This window comes from Rhinopithecus bieti, unplaced genomic scaffold (genome assembly GCF_001698545.2).
Source record: "Rhinopithecus bieti isolate Rb0 unplaced genomic scaffold, ASM169854v2 scaffold_12088, whole genome shotgun sequence".
Lineage (NCBI taxonomy): Eukaryota > Metazoa > Chordata > Mammalia > Primates > Cercopithecidae > Rhinopithecus > Rhinopithecus bieti.
The window spans coordinates 3,199,186-3,222,305 of record NW_016807975.1 but is presented as its reverse complement, the minus strand read 5'-3'; the positions used below and the strand labels follow the sequence as shown (position 1 = coordinate 3,222,305).

General features: G+C 37.4%; 2 protein-coding genes across 7 annotated transcripts in view; one reads left to right on the top strand and one right to left on the bottom strand.

Annotated features, from left to right (window-relative positions):
• The window catches only part of RNF20 (ring finger protein 20), a 96,593-nt gene extending 78,648 nt beyond the window's left edge, over nucleotides 1-17,945 (top strand). For all 6 annotated transcript variants that reach the window (XM_017884309.1, XM_017884305.1, XM_017884304.1 and 3 more), the window contains 15 exons: nucleotides 18-136; nucleotides 2,101-2,247; nucleotides 2,417-2,494; nucleotides 2,679-2,798; nucleotides 4,904-5,083; nucleotides 6,040-6,175; nucleotides 6,485-6,606; nucleotides 6,727-7,097; nucleotides 8,377-8,494; nucleotides 9,079-9,228; nucleotides 11,709-11,921; nucleotides 15,394-15,519; nucleotides 15,679-15,819; nucleotides 16,506-16,607; nucleotides 16,844-17,945. In XM_017884309.1, the coding sequence (XP_017739798.1) occupies nucleotides 18-136; nucleotides 2,101-2,247; nucleotides 2,417-2,494; nucleotides 2,679-2,798; nucleotides 4,904-5,083; nucleotides 6,040-6,175; nucleotides 6,485-6,606; nucleotides 6,727-7,097; nucleotides 8,377-8,494; nucleotides 9,079-9,228; nucleotides 11,709-11,921; nucleotides 15,394-15,519; nucleotides 15,679-15,819; nucleotides 16,506-16,607; nucleotides 16,844-17,020 (2,300 nt within the window). In that variant the 3' untranslated portion in view covers nucleotides 17,021-17,945. The remainder of the gene's footprint in view (nucleotides 1-17; nucleotides 137-2,100; nucleotides 2,248-2,416; nucleotides 2,495-2,678; nucleotides 2,799-4,903; nucleotides 5,084-6,039; nucleotides 6,176-6,484; nucleotides 6,607-6,726; nucleotides 7,098-8,376; nucleotides 8,495-9,078; nucleotides 9,229-11,708; nucleotides 11,922-15,393; nucleotides 15,520-15,678; nucleotides 15,820-16,505; nucleotides 16,608-16,843) is intronic.
• Nucleotides 15,828-23,120, bottom strand: part of GRIN3A (glutamate ionotropic receptor NMDA type subunit 3A) — a 184,499-nt gene continuing 177,206 nt past the window's right edge. Inside the window, exon 11 of the mRNA XM_017884301.1 lies at nucleotides 15,828-16,006. The gene's annotated coding sequence lies outside the window, so the exon portion shown is untranslated. The remainder of the gene's footprint in view (nucleotides 16,007-23,120) is intronic.

The window sequence follows — 23,120 nt, the reverse complement described above, 5'->3', positions numbered from 1 at the left end:
TAGTTCTTCTTCCCCAGATAATCTGATAGTGGAGGAAGCAGTGCAGGAGCTGAACTCTTTCCTCGCACAGGAGAATATGAGGCTACAGGAATTGACAGATCTTCTTCAGGAAAAGCATCGCACCATGTCTCAGGAGGTACTTAACCAAAAAAGAGAGATGGCTGTGTCTAGTGGGCTGTGGCAGACGTTGACTTAGAATTCTGAGCACCTCAAAGATCACCTTACTCTAGAAGGCCTATCATGGGGGATTTTGCAAAGCACAACGCAACTCCACACCTCCAAATAATGAATTACCCTAAATATAAAAGACTGTATAATGTTATTGAGGAATGGCGTGGTAGAAATTCAACAGCGAATGGAGAAGTAGAACCTACTGTATTGATGATGTCCTAGGAATTTGAGGAATGTGAATTTTCAGTCTAAACTTGGGCACAAATAATGCCATGGTTAAACCATGCCAAGATTTGGACATTTATTTATTTACACAAAATGATCAAGATAAAGTGATGATAGGCCTTAAATGACTTTTCTGATACTCCTGATTATCATTTTGATTTAGTTCAAAATATATTCTACTGGAATTTGCCCTACCTTAGTTTAGCCACTGAATTCTCATGCTAATTAGTAATTTAGTAGTTACATTTGCTCAGTGCCTAGAATTTAAGCACTTTATGATTGTTATCTCTAATGGCAAAACAACTCCCATTTTATTGCCGAAGAAATAAATTCAAAGAGGTTAGTGATTATTCTGAGGGCACATAGCTAGAAAGTGATTGAGCTGTGTTGTGACTGTAGGTCTGTTTGACTTCGAAGCTCTTGTTCTTCATATGCCTTTGTTTACTGAACTCCAGTGTTAAGGTCCATGCTGGGCTGGTTGCATGAATATCATCTGGGGAATTTATTAATTCATATGGATTATCCTGGACCTTCAAAGGGGTTAGAATATAGCAGCCCTTATAAATAAACTGGAGTCTAGTAAGAAAATAGAATATTTTTGTCATGTTTTAAGACATTGACTAGGTGCTACCAAGATGGAGAGGTCTTCCTTTTCTAGGCCTTTGGCAAATCTCAGATTGTATTACTAACCTGGAGGGCAGTTGTTTGCTAAACTGTGTGATGTCCATGTTGACTCTCATGGCTGGCTGTTGATGCTGCCTGTCAGCTGGGTTAATTGTCCACTGGGATACCTACAGGTTGCTTCTTCATCATGGTAGTCTCAGAATGGTTGGAATTTTTACATGTTGGCTGACTTCTTCCAGTGAGCATCCCAAGATCACCAGGTAGAACCTTCATAGCCTCTCTGATGTAGCCTCAAAATTATGTAGTGCCATTTCCATTGGGTCTCTAAAGTTGACTCAGATTCAAGAGGAGGGAACAAAGATCCCACCTCTTGTTGGGAGGACTTTCAAAGGATTTTTGTGTCATATTTTAAAACCTAGCACAAAGGGTATATATAGATTAATGTGAACATGTAATAGTTTAGTAGTTAAAATACTAAATAGTGCTAGCTGGTGTATAGCTCCTAGAGTATCTGACTCTAGATTATAGTATAATGTATACCGTATTGTATCTGACTCCACATTGCTCTGGGGAGAGCTTGAAAAAGTGTATGGAAGTTTTCCTTTTGTTCTGAATGGATTACCTTTTGTGGGAATGTGGAGAGAGAAATTTGGGGGTAAAAATGGTTGTTTTAAAAAAAATATTTATCTAACAAAACGAAAGATATTATCTTTTATCTCTTAAAAAATGCAAAATTTTTATAAGTTTGTAGTCTGTCCAGGGAAATGGTGCTTTTCAGAGGTAGAAAAATTATTGAATCTTTGGTGGTCTTTTCTTTGGGAGTTCTTATAGACTTCAGACTTAAAGTTTTCATGATTATGACTGACCCAGAATTGTTGGAGGAATCCATGATTTCATTTTTATAATCTTGCATTGGGAGGAGTGTGAAGCATCTTCTATTTGCCCCTTTTCTATATAACTCCATATAAGTAAGGGTTAATATTGTGGAATTTGGAACTTAAGCTAGATATGTTAGGCAGTCCTTTTCTAACTTGGTCTTTTTTTGCTGTATGTTTCTGAATGTCTGTCTTTGGGATGTAGTTCTCCAAGTTGCAGAGTAAAGTGGAGACAGCTGAATCACGAGTGTCTGTCCTGGAGTCCATGATTGATGACCTGCAATGGGATATTGACAAAATTCGAAAGAGGGAACAGCGACTCAACCGACACTTAGCAGAAGTCCTAGAACGGGTCAGTGCTGTTTTATGGCTTGGAGACTAGAATCATTTTAAGGAGTGTTCACAGGAAGACTCACCTTGGGACATGGTACTTGAGGAAAAAACCTCATCCTTTGAAGGTACATTGGTTATAGACTAAAATCTTAGAGTCTGTCACTAAAGAATCTTTGTCTTCTCTGTAGGTAAATTCCAAAGGTTATAAGGTGTATGGAGCGGGGAGCAGTCTGTATGGCGGCACAATCACTATCAATGCTCGGAAGGTAAAATCAGTGACTTAGGACGTGTTTTGGACTTTATGTCAGCCTTCATGCTTAGGTACTTAGGATTGTATTCACAAGTGACATCGTGGGGTTTTGCTGAAAGAGCGAATCAGTGAAGATAGGAAGCTTAGAAATGATTTAAGAAAAATACTTATTTATTCTCTATTTTTCTGTTTCTCTCCAGTTTGAGGAAATGAATGCAGAGCTTGAAGAGAACAAAGAGTTAGCTCAGAACCGTCTCTGTGAGCTGGAGAAACTTCGGCAAGACTTTGAGGAGGTCACTGCACAAAATGAAAAGCTGAAGGTAGGAACGCATGCCTGAAGGGCAGTCAAATCAGACGTTTTGCTGATCAACTCATGTATATACGTAGTTGTGAATCTGCATATTTCTGAGGGATAAGAAAAATGTAGACAAAATCCAACATCCTTTTATGATAAAACTCTAAACAAATTAGGTGTAGAAGAAGTGTACTTCAGCATAATAAAGGCCATATAAAACAAGCCCGTGGCCAACATTATACCCAATGGCGAAAAGTTGAAAGCTTTTCCTTTGAGATCAGGAACAGGATAAAGATGCCCACTCTCATTACGTTTGTCCTAGCCAGGGTAATTAGGCAAGGATAAGAAATAAAGGTCTCATAATCAGAAAGGAAGAAGTAAAGTTGTTTCTGTTTATAGATGACATGACTTTATGTATAGAAAACCTTACAGCCGCCACAAAAAAACTGTTAGAACTATAAATGAATTCAGTAAAGTTGCAGGCTACAAAATCAACATACAAAAACAATTGTGTGTCTATATACTAACAACAAACTAGACAAAAAAGAAATTAAGAAAACAATCCCATTTATAATAGCATTAAAAAAAATTGTGAGTAACCTTAACCACGGAAATGAAAGAACTATCCACTGAATGGATAAAGAAACGTGGTGTGTGTATATTTGTGTGTGTGTTTGTGTGTGTGTGTATGTGTGTATGTGCAACAGCATGGATATACCTAGAGGACATTATGCTAACTGAAATAAACCAAGCACGGAAAGGGAAATACTGCATGATCTCACTTACATGTGGGATCTAAAAAAGTCAAATTCTTGGAAGCAGAGTATAGAATGGTGGTTACCGGGGTTGGGGAAATGGAGAGATGTTAGGGAAAAGGTACAAAGTTTTAGTTATGCAAGATGAATAAGGTCTGGCGATGTGTAGCATGGTGACTGTAATTAATACTGTATTGTGTACTTGAAATATGCTAAGAGCAGATCTTAAATGTTCTTGCCACACACAAAAGGGTAACTGTGGTGATGGATTTGTTGATTAGCTGGATTGTGGTAATGATTTCACAGTGTATATGTATAGCAAAACATCACGTTGTATACCCTAAATATGTATAATTTTTTGTTGTTGATTATACCTTAATAAAGCTGGGGGGAACAAGAAAGAATGTTAAGTTTTGCTGATATATTTACTTCTTTATTTACATATTTACTTATTTATATATCCCCTGCCTTATCCTGAAAAGGATTTAAAGCAACAAAGATATGTAGACTAAATCAAGATGCTCTAATATAGGAGTTGTTGAGAAAAATGAAAAGTAGGGTAAACTAGGGTGAGGATCCAAATTGCATGAAAAAAGTGGGGCTTGTATACAAGATGTTTGCAGGAGGCATATATATACTGTGGGAGGGAGGCCATTCACATGTCACTACTTGCCAAAGTGGTTCCACAGATTTGGCTCTGCAGTTTTTTGCTATCAAAACAGAGAAAGAAACACGATCGGTGATCCTGTTGGTCTTCAAATCTGCCCAGAAGAATTTTCCTCTTAGGTTCTTAGGAGAAGAAAAGAGATTCTGGAAGTTTTCCTCACTCCTCTTTTGATCATAGTCATCTCTATTTTATAATTCGTTTCTAGGTTAAATAATATGAATAAAGATGTTTGAACTGAAAATAACAAAACAAAAACAACCTAAGTTAAATCAGTTAAAAGTGTTTGAGTAATTAAAGCAGATAGTTGTTTAGGAGAGGCATAACTATTTTTGATAACCTGTCCATTTTTTTTCTCTGTCACTGTTATTAAAGAGGACAAGTTAGTGACTGGGGTCCTCAACTATGTTTTTAAAATAAGTGTCCTGACAAATTTCACTCTTCTGGTGGCAAATATAAAACACATATCAAAACAATTCTAGGAGGAAAGAATATAGTATATCCAGGTACCATCTCCTAGTTAGTCTAATTTAATTTGGGGGTAGATTTTGTATAACTAGAGCAATGGGTAGATAACTTAATAATCTTTATAAAATTGTCTCTATTGTGTAGGACATCAGTGAGTTCAAAATTTTACTGCCTGTCTCGCCTCTGGGGCTTCTTCATGCTAGATTCTGTTTCTGACTTTCCTTTGCTTTGGCCCCTCCTAAGGTGGAATTGCGGAGTGCAGTGGAGCAAGTCGTTAAGGAAACTCCAGAATATCGTTGCATGCAGTCACAGTTCTCCGTCCTGTATAATGAGAGCCTACAGTTGAAAGCACACTTGGATGAGGCTCGGACCCTGCTTCATGGCACCAGGGGAACCCACCAGCACCAGGTTGAGCTCATTGAGGTAACAGCCTTGCCTTGTCTTTTGTATGTAAACTTTCCTGCCTCCTAAATTTTACAGTTTTACTCACGTGCAATTAATCTCTCATTCATTCAGCTGTCATTCATAGAGTGACTGTAGGTCTTTACTCTGGTAGGTATTGGGCATATAAAGATGGGACAACAGAATTCCTGCCCGCACAGATCTTGTAGTCTGCGGTAGTGGGAGAATAGTATCCATTAGAATGCAATGTGGTTCAATGGCAGCATAGCCAAAAGATGTGATAGATGAGAACAGAGTGTCTGATTTGACTATGGAAGTTTCCTGATTCCACTTGAAAAAGTAAGGTATAAATGTTAAGGATAAATACAAGTCTATTGGTAGTTGAAATTAGGAGAAGAGGAATTCCCAGCATGAGAACAGCGTATATAATGGTGTGAGAGAGCATGAGAAATAGTTCAGTACGGCTAGAGCTTGCATGTATGGGAGAACATAGTGGGTAGAAGCTGCAAAATTACTTACATGCCATTATAGCATATAATGGCACCAGTAGATGATTTTTTTAAAAGATAGAAACTTTTATTCATATGTTCATTTCTGTATCTTCCATAGTTTTTAAGGTAATGATTATAACAGTTGGTCTTTTAATATATACCTGACAAATGAATTGAATACTATTTTACATATGTTTATATACTGTTTTATAGTTTAGTTCTCCAATTAAATTCTAATATTCTCAGAATTGGGGGCCATTTTCTTCAGTTCTTCAGTATCCTGTCAGTTTCCAAATTAGTCTTTTGTAGATATCTGGTTTCATTATGTATAGATTGAACTGGAAATTTTCAGAGTAATCTATTATTGATACATTTTTTCTCTTTTTAGATTCTTCCAGATCAAATTTAGGAGACAGAATAATAGAATATGATGATATTTCTACATTTTAATAAGAATTTTTTATTGGTTCCTTTATCTGTGTGTAGCGAGATGAGGTTAGTCTTCATAAGAAGCTGAGGACTGAAGTAATTCAGCTAGAAGATACATTGGCCCAGGTCCGCAAGGAGTATGAAATGCTGAGGATAGAATTTGAGCAGACCCTTGCTGCCAATGAACAAGCAGGTATAATGATTCTCACTCCATGCTATAGTTTGCTGTAAATAACTTGAAAGATACAATACAGACCCCAGGGTTTGTAAATGCTGACTTTAACTCAGAAGTCCTGAGTACCTTAAATCCTATAATTCATTTTGGTTCACAGCCTGGGTGTTTGTTTTTTAACTCAAGTTGACCAGTTTTTTTTCCATCTTCTGAGAGGGAATCTTTTCTTTGGTAATTCTCCCTATTTCTGTGCCTCCTGATGTGTTCTGCTCTCTCTGTGCCTTTGCCCTTACCACGGTTCCTCATAACATTGCTGTTCCTGTGTTTAAGGCCCTATAAACCGGGAGATGCGCCACCTCATCAGTAGCCTCCAGAATCACAATCACCAGCTGAAAGGGGAGGTCCTGAGATATAAGCGGAAATTGAGAGAAGCGCAGTCTGACCTGAACAAGGTAACCAGAAGGAATAGAATAAATATCATTTGCTATTAATGTCGTAAAGCTGTTTTTGAATGAGGTGGGCAATGTGGTTATCACTAGAGATGTGCATCTTTCTTTTCTTTGTTCTCCCAGACACGTCTGCGTAGTGGTAGTGCCCTCCTCCAGTCCCAGTCTAGTACTGAGGACCCTAAGGATGAGCCTGCAGAGCTAAAACCAGATTCTGAGGACTTATCCTCCCAGTCCTCAGCTTCAAAGGCATCTCAGGAGGATGCCAATGAAATCAAATCTAAACGGGATGAAGAAGAGCGAGAACGTGAAAGGAGGGAGAAGGAGAGGGAACGAGAAAGAGAACGGGAGAAGGAGAAGGAGAGAGAACGAGAGAAACAGAAGCTAAAAGAGTCAGAAAAAGAGAGAGATTCTGCTAAGGATAAAGAGAAAGGCAAACATGATGATGGAAGGAAAAAGGAAGCAGAAATTATCAAACAGTTGAAGATTGAACTCAAGTAAGAGCCATATTTAGAGTAACAGTTTCTGACTGAAAAGCTAAGAGAAAAGCTAAGATTAAAACATCCTGCATGAAATGTTTGGATGATGGCATGGCTTATCTGATTGTTGTAATGGTTTAGATTGTACAATTAATTTGGTTTCAAGTCTTGTTCAAGTGCACAGCCAAAATGGCCTTCATGGCTGTTTACTACTTTGGTTCAGTGATCAAGTATCAGTAAACCAATGATTGTAGCCTTATTTTCCATGAATCCAAATTAAGGAAAAGGATGTCATGACTGAGGTGACATGTCTGAGAATTATTAGAAATTAACTACTGTTCTTCACTGGATTTGAGCAGATTGCTGGTGTTAATCGTAATTTAAAGGATACTAAGTGGAGTATTTATGTATCACTGTAACTTGAGTAATATCTGATCTATTTGCCTGAGAGTTAACTGGTTTGTGAATATACCAGATCTTTCTTGGGAGATTTACTCCTATAGACATTGAAACACTAAGATAGACCTTTAACTCGGTGAATTTATCTGTGTCATAACCTTATGCCATTGGCCCTTTTCCTGTATAACCAATAACTTCTCTGGCAGAGTGGCTTACTTCTTGCTCCTTATTTTCTATGGTTGACCCTTTGTTGATATTTGGATTTGAGGGACCACTGTGCTCAAAATGCTTGAACTCCTTTGGTATATAAAAGTATAATTAAGATGTTTAGTAATTTAATAAGAGGTGAAGTTTTAGTCTTCAGCTGATGGTTAATCATTCAGCTGTCAAATCTAGGATTAACAGTATAGCTCAGACTTTCAAATTTTTCCTTTTTCTTTTTTCTCCCTCTTGAACTCCTTAAGGCAATTTTTTTTTCTTTTCTTTTTTTTTTTTTTTTTTTTTTTTTCTGGTGTGGTATCAGAATCATCTGAGTGACTTGTTTAAATACATTTTTGGGCTCCATCCCCAGACCTAGTACTGAATCTCACTTACTCAAGGTTGGGGGCCACAGAAATTTGCCTATATAACAAGTGTACAAATGTCTGTTTTATAACTTTGTTAGAGGACTTCGTCTGAAGGGAGATATGATTCATTTTTATACAGCTTACTTTTCTGTACTTTCTTAGCTTATCCAAAAGTCTTTTGATAGTCTGTGCAAAATTTTTTCTGTTAGGTGTGATATGAAATGTAAAATGAAGCTGTTTTTAAAATGTTCTACTCAATCAAAATTCCCTTGCTCTGATGACCTTTATTTTCTTATTACATTGTGCCCCTCCTTGTACTACGCCTGTCATAGGAAGGCACAAGAGAGCCAAAAGGAGATGAAACTATTGCTGGATATGTACCGCTCTGCCCCAAAGGAACAGAGAGACAAAGTTCAGCTGATGGCAGCTGAGAAGAAGTCTAAGGCAGAGGTATTCTAGTCTGCTATTCCCTGTCCTTCTGGTTAAAATCTTCATTTGTGGGATTTTCCTTCATACTTGCCAAGGATATAATTTCTTTCTTTATCTTTAAAATTAGTGTTTAAGTGCAACATTTTCTGCCTTTTGAAAGACTATCTAAAGTAGAGATTTTAAAACTCTCCATAGGATGGTAAAATATATCTGAATTACTGGGGTTATCAGTAGGCTTTTCAAAGTATTTATTCCTTGTTTTTCCTATGTAATTCATTGCTACAGAGATAATCTTTTTCATTACTTTTGGGAGGAATGTCTTACGCTCTTAAAATTTTGAGGCCTAAAAAAAGAATGAGAACCACTATTCTAAAGAAAGGTACCTGTGCACTTCTCAAAAATGTTGCTTATAGAAGCATGCCATAGTGGAATGGAGTGATGTTAAAACATACGTTGCTATGTGATGCTTTAGTATATTATGTATCTTGTTCTATAATTCTGTAAAGATTCTTTTGGTATTACGGACCCTCCATCTTTGCACAGTATTCATTGATTTTGAAAATGTATTACAACTTTTATTTTATGCAATTTTTTTCCTCCTATAGTTGGAAGATCTAAGGCAAAGACTCAAGGATCTGGAAGATAAAGAGAAGAAAGAGAACAAGAAAATGGCTGATGAGGATGCCTTGAGGAAGATCCGGGCAGTGGAGGAGCAGATAGAATACCTACAGAAGAAGCTAGCCATGGCCAAGCAGGTGGACACACTTTCTTTATTTAATTGACTTTTTGAGTAAATGTTACTTGACAATAAGTTACTGCCAGTAAAATTTGCTTTTTTATTTTGGTCTTTTTTTGCTTAATGTGTGTTTTTCCTTTTTGTGTGTGTGTTTTAATTCTTACCTTCAAGTCTTTAATATTTCTGTTATTTTGTTTTGTGTTTGTGAGGCAGGAAATTTACTGTTATTTAAGTGGACATTTATTGAAGATCTAGTCTTTCTTTGCTGACCTGAAATTAAGGGTTATAATGAATATAAAATGAAAAATAAGATGTAAGATTTTATATACATTATGATTACAAATATATGAAACTAAGAAAACTATGCTTATAAATATATATTATATATTTCTATGTAGTACATATACTACATAGAAAAACTGTGCTTATAAATACGTGATTTATATATAATAAGGATATAATATATTAACCAATATAGTACATATTGATTAAGCAGTATGTTAACTATGGCTATTGTGGTCATAGAACTACAGAGATTGTTCTCTTCCTCATAATGAATATGTATTTATTTTAAATCCCAGTGAATTTTTATTAACATTCAATAATAAAGATACTGAAAATACTTGGAAAAACCATATATGTGTTCTCTGTTAGTACACCTTCATTGTTTCTAAGAAATAGCAAAATAACAGTGAGATGGAGTAGGTTTAATTGTAAGTTGATCATGAAGTGCCTTGAAAAGAACTTCATTAGATCCTATACACATTCCTTTTGTTAAAAAGTATAATTTTGGGCCAGGCACGGTGGCTCCTGCCTGTAATCCCAGCAGTTTGGGAGGCTGAGGTGGGTGGATCACCTGAAGTCGGGGGTTCAAGACCAGCCTGACCAACATGGAGAAACCCCGTCTCTTTTTAAAAAAATACAAAATTAGCTGGGCGTGGTGGCGCATGCCTGTCATCCCAACTACTTGGGAGGCTGAGGCAGGAGAATCGCCGGAACCTGGGAGCAGAGGTTGCAGTGAGCCGAGATCACGCCATTGCACTCCAGCCTGGGCAACAATAGCGAAACTCCGTTTCAAAGAAAAAGTATAATTTTGACTTTTCTTAAATCTGGTAATTGCCACCTTTTTTTTTCTTCCCTCTCTCAAGGTAATTATCAGGAAATTGTACTATTATGAGTTCTAGAACAAGTAAAAGAAAGACACTGTTCTTGTATAGGACGACTCACTATCTTAAAAATGTTCAGTCTTTCTAAGTTTATGTATTAATGTAATGTGATCTCATGCAAGTGCTTTTTTTAAGTTATGCTTTTGTTTATTTTGGTACTAGACAAACTGGTTTTAAAGTACATGTGGAAAAGTAAACAAGAGTAACAAGAGAAATTGAAAGAGAACAGCTCTGGGGTCTCTTCCATATATTAAAACATAAAGTTTCTGTAGGTAAAATGGCTTGGGACTACTAGACAGACTATTAGAACTGAATAGAAACTTGAGAAATAGATGAAAGTACACATGATATTCATTATATGCTAAATACATAGTTTTAAATCAGTGGGGAAAAGAAAAACTGACGTGATGGGACAAAAGTAAAAAAAAAAAATTAGAAAAAAGTTAGATACATATTTGAATGCTCTACACTAGGATGATTTCCAAATGGATCATAGATATGATATTTTAAAAAATGCATCCATCAAAAAGCTAGAACACCTTTAAATTCTTTTCTAATTTGGAGTAGAGACCTTTCTATGAATAAAAGGCTGGAAAACATGAACAAAAAATTGGTGATTTTGAATTATTTTTTAAAATGCTACAAAACTTCTACATTGCAAAAAACACTGTTAGCAAAGCCAAAAGATTAAATGACAAAAAGTAAAAAATATTTTAACTCTTATTACAAGGAAGGCTTATCTGATACAAAAAAAAAAAAACCTCTCCAAAATAGGGGGAAAAAACTCAAGAATCTAATGAAAGAATAGGCAAAAGAAATGAATAGGTTATAGAAAGAATGCAAGTGGTCTTAACCACATGGAAAGATGCTCAGTCTCACTTATAATGAGATAGATATAAAGTAAAGCTATTATTAGATACCAGTCTTCACCTATCAGATTGTTACAAGGCTTTAGATGTTTGCACCTGCTGGAAATCCTGTAGATCCAGTATTCTAATTGCAGAAAAGCATGAGAAAATGTGAGAAGTTACGATGGAAATACTCTTAACCAATTGCTGCTTGATCTGTTTGTCTAGATTAAGGTAAATACAATTATTGTCTGCTTTAACTGACTTTGAGTACAGGTCAACTAATAAGTATCAGATCAACAATTGGTGCCAGTGACTTCAGATAATAGAGCTTTTGTATGCCTACTGACAAAACACAGCTTCTTAAAACTCTGTCACTAAATTAATTTATATCTAAGTGAACAGTTGGAAAGTTTAGTTTCCGGTGCTCATCCATTGAAGTTGAAAGATTCTTCTAAAATGAAATCTCTTCCTCCATCCTTTAGGAAGAAGAAGCACTCCTCTCTGAGATGGATGTCACAGGCCAGGCCTTTGAAGACATGCAGGAGCAAAATATCCGTTTGATGCAGCAATTGCGGGAGAAGGATGATGCAAATTTCAAGCTCATGTCAGAGCGTATCAAGTCCAATCAGATCCATAAATTGCTTAAAGAAGAGAAGGAGGAGCTGGCAGACCAGGTTTTGACTCTGAAGACTCAGGTAATTAGGATGAGTAGAGCTTTCTATTCTGTTGAAATAGGGTGCTTTCTACATGATGATACAAATTAAAGAATGATTATTTTGGCATTTTTTTGTGATGGAAAAAAATTTGAAAACTAAATGTTCATTATTAGGGTATTGGTAAATAAATTATACATCTCTACTGTTATTCCTGCAAAAGAGTACAGTGTAGCTGTCAAATATGGATCTGCTAATATGGAAACATGTCTGAAAATCAACTGACTTATTTTGTTACCCTTTTTGCATTAAAGTGTATGTTTACTTGTGTGGCTGTGCTGTGTATTTTAAAAATTTCTGGAAGGCTGCATGAGTAACTGTTAGAATCGTTACCTCTGGATGTTGGGATGAGTTGTGGGTGAGGTTAGGAGGTATGTGTGATTTTACTTTTTTTTTTTTTTAATTTCCATAGGTTTTGGGGAACAGGTGGTGTTTGGTTACATGAATAAGTTCTTTAGTGGTGATACCAAGATTTTGGTGCACCCATAACCCAAGCAGTGTACATTGTATCCAATGTGTAGTCTTTTGTCCCTTACCTCCCTCTGCCAAGTCCCCACAGTTTATTGTATAATTCTCATGCCTTTGCATCCTCATAGCTTAGCTCCTACGTATGAGTAAAGACATACAATGTTTGGTTTTCCATTCCTGAGTTACTTCACTTAGAATATTGGTCTCCAATTCCATCCATATTGCTGCAAATGCCATTATTTTGTTCCTTATGACTGAGTAGTATTCCATGGTGTGACTTTTCTTCTAGGTAGATACCTGGAAGTGGGATTGCTGAATCAAGTGGTAGATCTACTTTTAGTTCATTAAGTCATCTCCGTACTGTTTTCCATAGTAGTTGTACTAGTTTACATTCCCACCAATAGTGTAAAAGTGTTCCCTTTTCATCATATCCATGCCAACACCTATTATTTTTTGATTATGGCCATTCCTGCAAAGTGAGGTGGTATTGCACTGTGGTTTTGATTTACACTTCCCTGATAGTTAATGATGTTGAGCATTTTTCTTATGTTTGTTGGCCATTTGTATATTTTCTTTTGAGAATTGTATATTCATGTCCTTAGCCCACTTTTTGGTGGGATTGTTTGTTTTGTTCTTGCTGATTTGTTTGAGTTCCTTATAGATACTGGATGTTAGTCCTTTGTTGGATGTATAGATTTTTTTCTGCCACTCTATGGGTTGTCTGTTTACTCTGCTGATTATTTCTTTTGCTGTGCAGAAGCTTTTTCGTTTAATTAATTTTCATCTATTTATTGTTTCTTTTGTTGCATTTGCTTTTGGGTTCTTGGTCATGAAGTCTTTGCCTAAGCCAGTGTCTAGAAAGGTTTTTCCAATGTTGCCTTCTAGAATTTTTATGGTTTCAGGTCTTAGATTTAAATCTTTGACCCATCTTGAGTTGATTTTTGTATAAGGTGAGAGATAAGGATCCAGTTCCATTCTTCTACATGTGGCTTGCCAATTATCACACCACCATTTGTTGAATAGGGTGTCCCTTCCCACTTTATATTTTTGTTTGGTTTGTCAAAAATCAATTGCCTTTACGTATTTGGCTTTATTTCTGGGTTCTCTATTCTGTTTCATTGGTTTATATGCCTATTTTTATACTAGTACCATGCTGTTTTTGTGACTGTGGGTTTTTTTTTTTTCTGTTTTTTTTTTTTTTTTTTTTTTGACACAGGTCTTGCTCTGTTTGCCCAGACTGCGAGGCGAGTAGTGGATCTCGGCTCCTGGGCATGCAAGCTCCCTTCCCCTGAAAGCTCCGCCTCCTGGGTTCATGCCATTCTCCAGCCCCAGCCTACCAGTAGCTGGGACTATAGGTGCCCGCCACCACGCCCGGCTAATTTTTTGTATTTTTAGCAGAAACGGGGTTTCACTGTGTTAGCCAGGATGGTCTCAATCTCCTGACCTCGTGATCTGCCTGCCTCGGCCTCCCAAAGTGCTGGGATTACAGGCATGAACCACTGCGCCTTGCCATGACTATTTCTTTATAGTATAGTTTGAAGTCAGGTAATGTGATGCCTCCAGATTTGTTCATTTTGCTTAGTCTTGCTTTGGCTATACGTGCTCTTTTTTGGTTCCATATGCATTTTAGGATTGTTTTTTCTAGTTCCTTGAAGAATGATGTTGGCATTTTGATGGGAATTGCATTTAATTTGTAGATTGGTTTTGGCAGTATGGTAATTTTCACAATATTGATTCTACCTATCCATGAGCATGGGATGTATTTCCATTTGTTTGTGTCATCTATGATTTCTTTCAGCAGTGTTTTGTAATTTTTCTTGTCAAGGTCTCTCACGTTCTTGGTTAGGTATATTCCTAAATATTTTATTTTATTTTTTTGCAGCTATTGTCAAAGGGGTTGAGTTCTTGATATGATTCTCAGTTTGGTTGCTGTTGGTGTTTAGCAGAGCTCTGATTTGTGCACATTAATTTTGTATGCTGAAGCTTTGCTGAATGCATTTACCAGTTCTAGCAGCTTTTTAGATGAGTCTTTAGGGTTCTCTAGGTATATGATAATGTGATCAGCAAACAGTGACAGTTTGACTTCCTCATTACTAATTTGGATGCCTTTTATTTCTTTCTCTTGTCTGATTGCTGTGGCTAGGACTTCCAGTACCATGTTGAATGGAAGTGGTGAGAGTGACATCTGTGTCTTGTTCCGGTTCTCAGGGGGAATGCTTTCAACTTTTCCTTGTTCATTATAATGGTCCCTTCTATGCTGATTTTGCTGAGGATTTTAATCATAAAAGGATGCTGGATTTTGTCAAATGCTTTTTCTGCATCTATTGAGATGATCGTGTGATTTTTGTTTTTAATTCTGTTTATATGGTGTATCACATTTATTGACTTCTGGATGTCAAACCACCCCTGCATCCCTGGTATGAGACCCACTTGATCATGGTGGACTATCTTTTTGATATGCTTTTTGAAGGTGGCATGAGAAACTGTTAGAATGGTTACCTCCACATATTGGGATGAGTTGTGGGTGAGGTTAGGAGGTGGGTGTTTGTGATTTTACTTTTTACACTTTAATATTGTTTGATTCTCCTTTGTGCATTAATTTCAAAAAAGACTCTTTTAGAATAGCTAGCTGTTCTGAAGGGAATACTCTTGGACTTTTGTTTGAGTTCAATTTATATGCTGTAGTATGAATTACCGGGTTTTAAGCATTAGCATGTGATATTCTCTATTTTTGGCAATTTGGAAAAGAATCTTTTCAGTCATTTTTCAGACTCTTATTTGAATCTTCCACAATATTTTATATTAAAAGTAAAGCTTTCAGTTATCATAGTCTTGATGTATTTTGAAGGGTTCATGGGCAAAATCGGTAATAGTTTGAGATTTCTAACATTGTATTTTGTGGGCTTAAAGATTAACAGAATAGTTTTTTTTGTTTGTTTGTTTTCTAACTTTTCATTTGTGTTAAAATCTGATGTTCTGTTCAAAGGTTGATGCCCAGCTACAGGTAGTAAGGAAACTGGAGGAGAAGGAGCATCTGTTACAGAGCAACATTGGCACAGGAGAGAAAGAGCTGGGTCTTAGGACCCAAGCCTTAGAGATGAATAAGCGCAAGGTATGATTGATTAATCTAATGATAGTCTCAGTGGAACAAATAAGTATAACACTGTTGAAATTATAAGTTTGCTTTATTCCGTCAACTTTGGCTAACATTTTGCCTCACTGGGAATAAGAGACGATACAATGGTGTTACTTGTTTGTACATCCTACATAGGCAATGGAGGCAGCCCAGCTTGCAGATGACCTCAAAGCACAACTGGAGTTGGCTCAGAAGAAGCTACATGATTTTCAGGATGAGATCGTGGAGAACAGTGTTACCAAAGAAAAGGACATGTTCAATTTCAAACGAGCCCAGGTAAAAGCAGTTGTCTTTTCTTGTCACCTTTTAGGTGTTTTCTGAGGTCAGAAGTGACTCATATCATGAAAGAATCATTAGTCCAGTGTATGCCATTTCCTGCTAGACTTGAGGGAGTTTGTTGAGGGAAGAGAGTAAATGTTTTCTTCACTGCCATATCCTCAGACCCTTTTATGGTGCCTTGTACCTAGTAGGCACAAAATAAATATTTGTTAAATTAATGAATTAGTAAATTGTTAAAGAAGTAGCAGGATAGCAGCAGTAGAGGATTTTCAAGTTCTCCTATAATGTCTCTATTTTTGTCATGCCAGCTGTTTCTCATGATGTCTTTCTGTCCTTATCCATAAATCTGAGTTATTTTAAACCAGTCTACCTTCAGCTTAAAACTAGTTACCATAAAACAAAGTGGACTGTCCTCTAAACTCTTCTTAGATGTGTTTTCACAGGTCTGAATTGGTAATAGTTAGATGCAATTCTAATTTGAGGATACAATATGGTTGCCTGTTCTGAAACAAAAGAAAATAGTCTGCCATTTGCAGTTCTCTACATTTCTACAAGATAATTGGACATAAAAGGACAGAAAGTCCTCTCTTTTCACAACAGAAAACTCAAGTTAGAGCTATTATTTTTCTCAAAAATGGCAGACTTGGGTAAGTGTGTCTAATAGGTATGCTATCCTACCACAGGAGGACATCTCTAGACTTCGCAGGAAGCTGGAGACCACAAAGAAACCAGACAATGTACCCAAGTGTGATGAGATTCTGATGGAAGAGATTAAGGATTACAAGGTTAGAAAAAATGCCTCAGTGATTTGTTTTTTGTCAAGGCTTTAAGTGGCATAATAGATTGGGAGAATAATTTACATGATAGTAACCAGAGAATGGTTTATTTTGGCAGACTGGGGGAAATGGTGCTCTCTTTTTTTAGTGCCTTGTGGGTTCTCTTCTTGGTTGTGTACTATATGAGAGCCATTTGGATCATAAACTTTCATGATTGCTCAAACTCTGACATCTTTTCTTTTTAGGCACGCTTGACCTGTCCGTGCTGTAACATGCGTAAAAAGGATGCTGTTCTTACTAAGTGTTTTCATGTCTTCTGCTTTGAGTGTGTGAAGACACGCTATGACACCCGCCAGCGCAAATGTCCCAAGTGTAATGCTGCTTTTGGTGCCAATGATTTTCATCGCATCTACATTGGTTGATCTAAGTCAAGAGAAGAAGAGGAGCTGGTTAGTCAGGAACTTATTCATTAACCACCAAACCTCTACCTCTTCTCTCCTTGACTGTCACCTGTAGGACAGTTTATCAATCAACTACCTTTCCTCCACAGACTTTACTTCCAGGCTCTCCTCTTCAATAGCTGGATGACTTTAGCAGAAAGGACTGGTGAATACAAGCCTTGGGTTTCAGAATGAATTAGAAACAAACAACTCTTATTGTCTTCCCTCCCAGCTTTGTTTATTTCCTGCTTTTAGACTTTTCAATGTTTTCTTTTTCCAGCCCACTGTATAAACTTGGATTGTCCATTCCTCCTGAAGAAATCAAGTTGGTATTTTTGATATGGAGAAGGGAACAAAAGTGGAAACATGGCTACTTTTGGGGAGTGATGTTTTAAAAAATAAGTTGTCTATGGGCACAAAGTTTTCTTCATTTGTGTAGCAAACTTTTTGTGAATGTGGGTTACAAAATGGTATAATTGTGCTACTCTCCCCTGGGTGGTTTCCAGCCCTAATGAAATTATGTCTAGGATGATTCAGTCCATTTCCCATTTACTAGCAGAGTAACTTGTTAAGATCAGCTGACTTTCTTGTTAAAGTTATTTAAGTTTTGAATGCTCTACTACTTCAAGTCTGTAAATTTCTTGAGGCTAGAATAATTTTAAATAATATGACCCTTTGTCTTCTGATGAAATAAAGATTGAAGAGGGTGAGTCAGGACTGAGCTGGTGAAGAAATCTTCTGGGTATTCTGGAAATTTGATACAGAGAGAACTTGGTGAACTATGAATTACTCTCAGTCTCCTTTTTACAGGGGTGGTTGTGATCCCTCTTTTCCAGAAAATTCCGTGGAATGTTTCTGTAGGACTTTTTTCTCCACAAACTTGAATTAAAGCAGGATTCAGTTTGCATTTGTGTTTATGATTTTTCTTTGAAACTTTTGTCTTTATTATTACAAGTTGATTTTATACCTGCAGTTCTAGAATTGAATTCTCTTGTATGGAAATAATCAGCTTAGATTAAGAGGTTGGCCTTGTTTAGAGTATTTAGATCTTTGCTTAATTGAAGCACTTTTCTCCTAGTTCTTTTATTGAGTCTATTCTGTGGAAAAATAATGCCTAAAAGATTAATTTATTTGACTACTCAGTTATCTTTCATAGTTCATTATGTGGGGTAAGAGACTATAATTTGTTTTTAGGGGGAGCATATTGCTGCCTGTAGCTTTAGGGTGAGAGTTCTTGCATTATGTGGTGGTGGCTTTTTCTTTTTTTCTTTTTTCTTTTTTTTTTGAGATGGAATTTTGCTCTTGTTGCCCAGGCTGGAGTGCAGTGGCACGATCTTGGCTCACTGCAACCTCTGCCTCCTGGGTCCAGGTGATTCTCCTGCCTCAGCCTCCTGAGTAGCTGGGATTACAGGTGCTCACCACCATGTCTGGCTAATTTTTGTATTTTTAGCAGAGATGGGGTTTTACCATGTTAGCCAGGCTGGTCTCAAAGTCCTGACCTCAGGTGATCCGCTTTCCTCGGCTTCCCAAAGTGTTGGGATTATAGGTGTGAGCCACCATGCCCAGCTGCATTATGTTTTATAGTAACCAGCATACCAGAGGTTTTATAAATCTCTGGCAAGGGGTTGTGTGAAGTGGATCCCTCTTGATCACCACCTGTCCTAGAAGACAGGTAAGAGCAAATTCTGTGTCCTTTTGTGGTCACCAGCTATAATCAGCAGGATTTGCACTGAATTCCACAAAGTCATATGGTAGGAATTAAGCAATGAATCTAACTAGAGAATCTTACTAGGTCATCAAGAGAGGTCATGAGTCCCTTGACCCCCTGCTCAGCAAACACCCCCACCCCCACATAACCATCATGACAGGATTAACTCCTGCTTCTGGACACAGTGAGTTTTCATTTATTAATAGGACATGTTCACCTTGCTTCTTGCTCTTCTTATAGGATAAGCTTGAGCAACTTTGTTGGTTGGGTGCAGATATACTGCTTGGTCAACAGGTGGTTTGGGCTTGGCTGTTGGCTGTTTGCGACAATTGACTGAGAAAGTCAGCTGCCCAGCGCCAGGGGACCATAGATCCTGTGGAATGTTGTAGAGGAAACCACTAGCCCCATGGGAAGTTGGATTTAGAGGAAGTTCCTCTAGTTGAGATGAGCAGGGAGCCCCTGATCCCAACCGGCTTGAGGTCACGGCAACACAAGTTGAGCTCTCAAAGTCATTTTCAGATAATAACCAAAAATGATGGTGATTTTTTGGCAGTTGGCTTCTCTCACTACAGAAGAAGTCAATGAATGGGCTTCAGGAATACTCCCAAACTACATACCAAATTTTATTTGTATTGTATGTACATTATTCATAGCTTTTTTAGATCCTAGTTAGCAATCACAGCCCTTGATCCATACGAACTTTAAAGGGTAGTTTCTTTAAGGTAATGCTCATAAATGCCAATTCAAAGATTATTGTAGAAGTCCTAGAGACTTCTCATTTCTTAAAAACACTTCAGGCTGGGTGCAATGGCTCATGCCTGTAATCCCAGCAGTTTGGGAGGCTGAGACAGGAGGATCGCTTGAGCCCTGGAGATTGAGACCAGCCCAGGCAACATAGAGAGACCCCGTCTCGACAAAAAATGTCAAAAATTAGCTGGCTGTGGTGGTGCACACCTGTAGTCCCCGCTACTTGAAAGACTGCAGCAGGAGGATAGCTTGAGCACTGGAGGCTAAGTCTGCTGTGAGCTGTGATTATGCCATGCACTGCAGCCTGGGTGACACAGTGAGACCCTGTCTCAAAAACAAAAACCATTTCAGATTTTGTAGGCATGGTCTCTCTGTCTCTTTTTTTCTTCCTTTTATTGTTACCTTGGAAATTTCTTAGTGATTTTGACCAAAGTCAGGTGTGCTCTGAGGCATGCATCTTAACTACATGGCTTGGATCTTACCTTCTTAATTACTATAGGGATCTTTTTCAAAGGTATTGAACTATTTCTGCAATTGTATTCTTACATGAATTTCCATTGCGATTCCTTTTCCTTTTTCTCTGTCGAGATCCATAGGCTTCCTTGTTCTTCAAGGGCCGGAATTCAATGCACATAGTTTAATGTACATGCCACTAGAGTGATGAGTGTGATTCAATTTTGTGAAGGTTCTAGACAGTAAATGATCATCAGTCTTCTAAACCTACTGGGATGGTGATGCTTACTCTTGCAGGAAGCATATGCTGCTCTTTATTCCCATTGTCATTTGCTAGGGTGTGGAATGCCTTTACATTTTGTTCTTTGAGGATTTATCTGAGGACTGCCAGATAAACCCCAGTCCCAGTGGATCTGCAGAAAAGTTTTGATTACTCATTATTGCAGCAGTCTGCTTGACTGATGATAAGACACATACACTGAGATTAGTAGAAAAATGGTGGATTATGTGTAGTTTGGATTGGGTTTGCACAATAGGAAACCACTGGCATAAAAATACTTACAAATTTTCTAGATCTTAAAAGTTTAGAAATACTTAAAAAGTTGTCGTATCAGAAAGAATGAGCTTTACCTTCTGGGATTCCTGCCCATGTTTGGTCTGTTCCAAACGTTAGCTATTAAGGTCTTATTTATAGCCTACTTCTCAATTACTAAAGGACATGGAAAGGACAATGTCTTAACAGTGTAATCCCTAAATATCTAGCAGAGGCACATCATAGTCGGCAAAGGTTTTCATGATTCAGTTAATTCTGCTTCATGCTTCTGCTGCCAGATCTTCAGAAGTCTGTTTTACTGGGCCAGTGTGTGAGTCAAACCTTTATTACTCTTTCTTTTTTTCACCCCCTAAGTAGAAACAATCTTTTCTCATATATTGAAGTGACTCTTCAAATTTGTATTATCCAAAAATATATGACTACAGTTTTAATTTATTTTGTGGTAATAAAAGGAATTATTATGAATTCTAAAACTAACACTTCTGTAGTGGCAACCCATGATAGCTGAGACTTCGCTTACTGCAAGGCACACATGATAACCACTACACTACGGAAACCTGCATAAAGGCTTCATTTATTGTAAGTTAACCTTTTTTTTTTTTTTTTTTTTTTTGCGGGAAGCTATATTCACATTAATATAATAATAATATGCTCTGAGGATATTAGAGCTGAAAGGGAACTCAGACCATGTCCTTATTCTAGAAGTGAGGAAATAGGTTCCAGGGCCACTCAGTTTAGCCAGAGGATTGACATGCTACTATGAGAGCTCCATTGTTCTTTTATCCTAATTGGAGACCTGTACTAATAGAGTACTTGTCATCAGGTAGATAATAAGTGAAAATACTTTCTGAGTCATTTTGAAGTCTTCTAAAGACTTACATATACCCACTGTACTTATCCTTGATCATTCTAATCTAACTAGACTCTTTGCCTGGATTAGAACTGCATTTTGTTTCTGAATTCACTGAGTTCCTTTAGCACCTTGTTGTAGAGTAGAATTGAATCAAGGGATCTTAGATTTCTTCCTGCTCTCCCAATCACATGCATTTGCTGAGTGCTTATTGTGACTCCAGGCATTGTGTTAAATATATTTCTCATGAAGTCCGACTTGCCTGGGTATGGTGCTGCTACTTACTAGCAAGTTACTTCATGTCCCTATGCTTCAGTTTCTTCATTTATAAAATAATAACTACCTCATAGGCTTGTATGGAGGATGAAATGAATCATTATACAGGAGACATTCAGCACAGTGCCTGGCACCTAGTAAATGCTCAGCAAATATTAACTTTTATTATTGTTGAGCAAATAAAGAAATTGATAGATCAACTTTTGTTACCATCTACATTTTCTTCCTATTACTGGGGGGACACTGACATCTTCCCTGAAATCTAAGACACATGTTTATCCATGTCTGTCTGTCTCTAGTCTGCCTGTCCTGGTAAATGATGTCATGGCCAACTCATTCCAAAACTTCAAAAAGTTAACTTAATCTGTTCACTGTCCTACAACTAAAATGCATGGGAGTGACATCCAGCTCCACCTAGTGGTGAGGATCCTGTTCTTTTACTAGTTTTCTCTTCACCTTAAAATCCTTTAGTGGTTCCTGTAGTCTTTGGGACACAAATCCAATTTAGCACAAGTGATCTAGTCTCTGCTTTTCTCTTTTCAGTTCGTATAGTTTGTCATCCACCTGAAACTGCATGTTTCTGTTATACGAAATGATTTGAAGGTCCCAGTTTCTTGATTGCCAGGGTTTCCCAAATTTGGAATTTTGTACATGCTTGCTTTTACTTCAGTTGCCTGTTACCCTCCACCCTGTCTCTTCACCTCACACACCTACACTCATATGCACACACACACACAGTGTCTTCTTTGCTCCAGTAGCACCCGATATGTATTTATTAGAGTATACACCATAATATGTTGTCAGCTTGTGTCCTTTCATTACACTGAGCTCTGTGAGATCAGAATCTGCTCTTTTTATCTGTCTGTTTCCAGCAACTAGCCCCAATGCATAGGTACAAATAGGGATCCAGAATCTGAATGATTGAGTAATGCAGAAACATCCTTAGGTAAGTAGGTAGTGAATTAAGTTATAGTGGGTTTACATTTTCATGAGATTTGATTGTTTCTATTCTGAAAGAATATGTGTGAAGAAGACAACAGGCTAGCAGATTCATGAAGGCAAATTTGCCTGCAGCTAAAACTGCTTGGGTCATCAGAAACTGCCCGTTTGTCTGGAACTGCAGGCCTGCTGATGATTTGTAACTGTGAACTGTGTTTGCATCAGTTCTTGGTTGGGCTAGAAAGCAGAAAGATGCTGAAGTGCTATTTTTATGAGATACAGGTATTACAGTGTTGAGTTAAGTGGACCAATGGAGGTACAGTTATACTATCCACTTCCCTCTCTGTTCTGTGGAGCTAGGGGCGGGACTGAGGCATGGGAAAGAAGCAGTAAGGCAGAAAGACTAAAAGGGGATTCAAGGAAGAATAGAAAATTGTGAGGCAGTGACCAGAATCCTGCATGGTTGTACTAATCTCTGTTACTATTACTAGTTCTGCAACCTTGGGCAAGTTACATAGTTTCTCTGACTCTTGTTTTTTTTTTTTTTTTTTTTTTT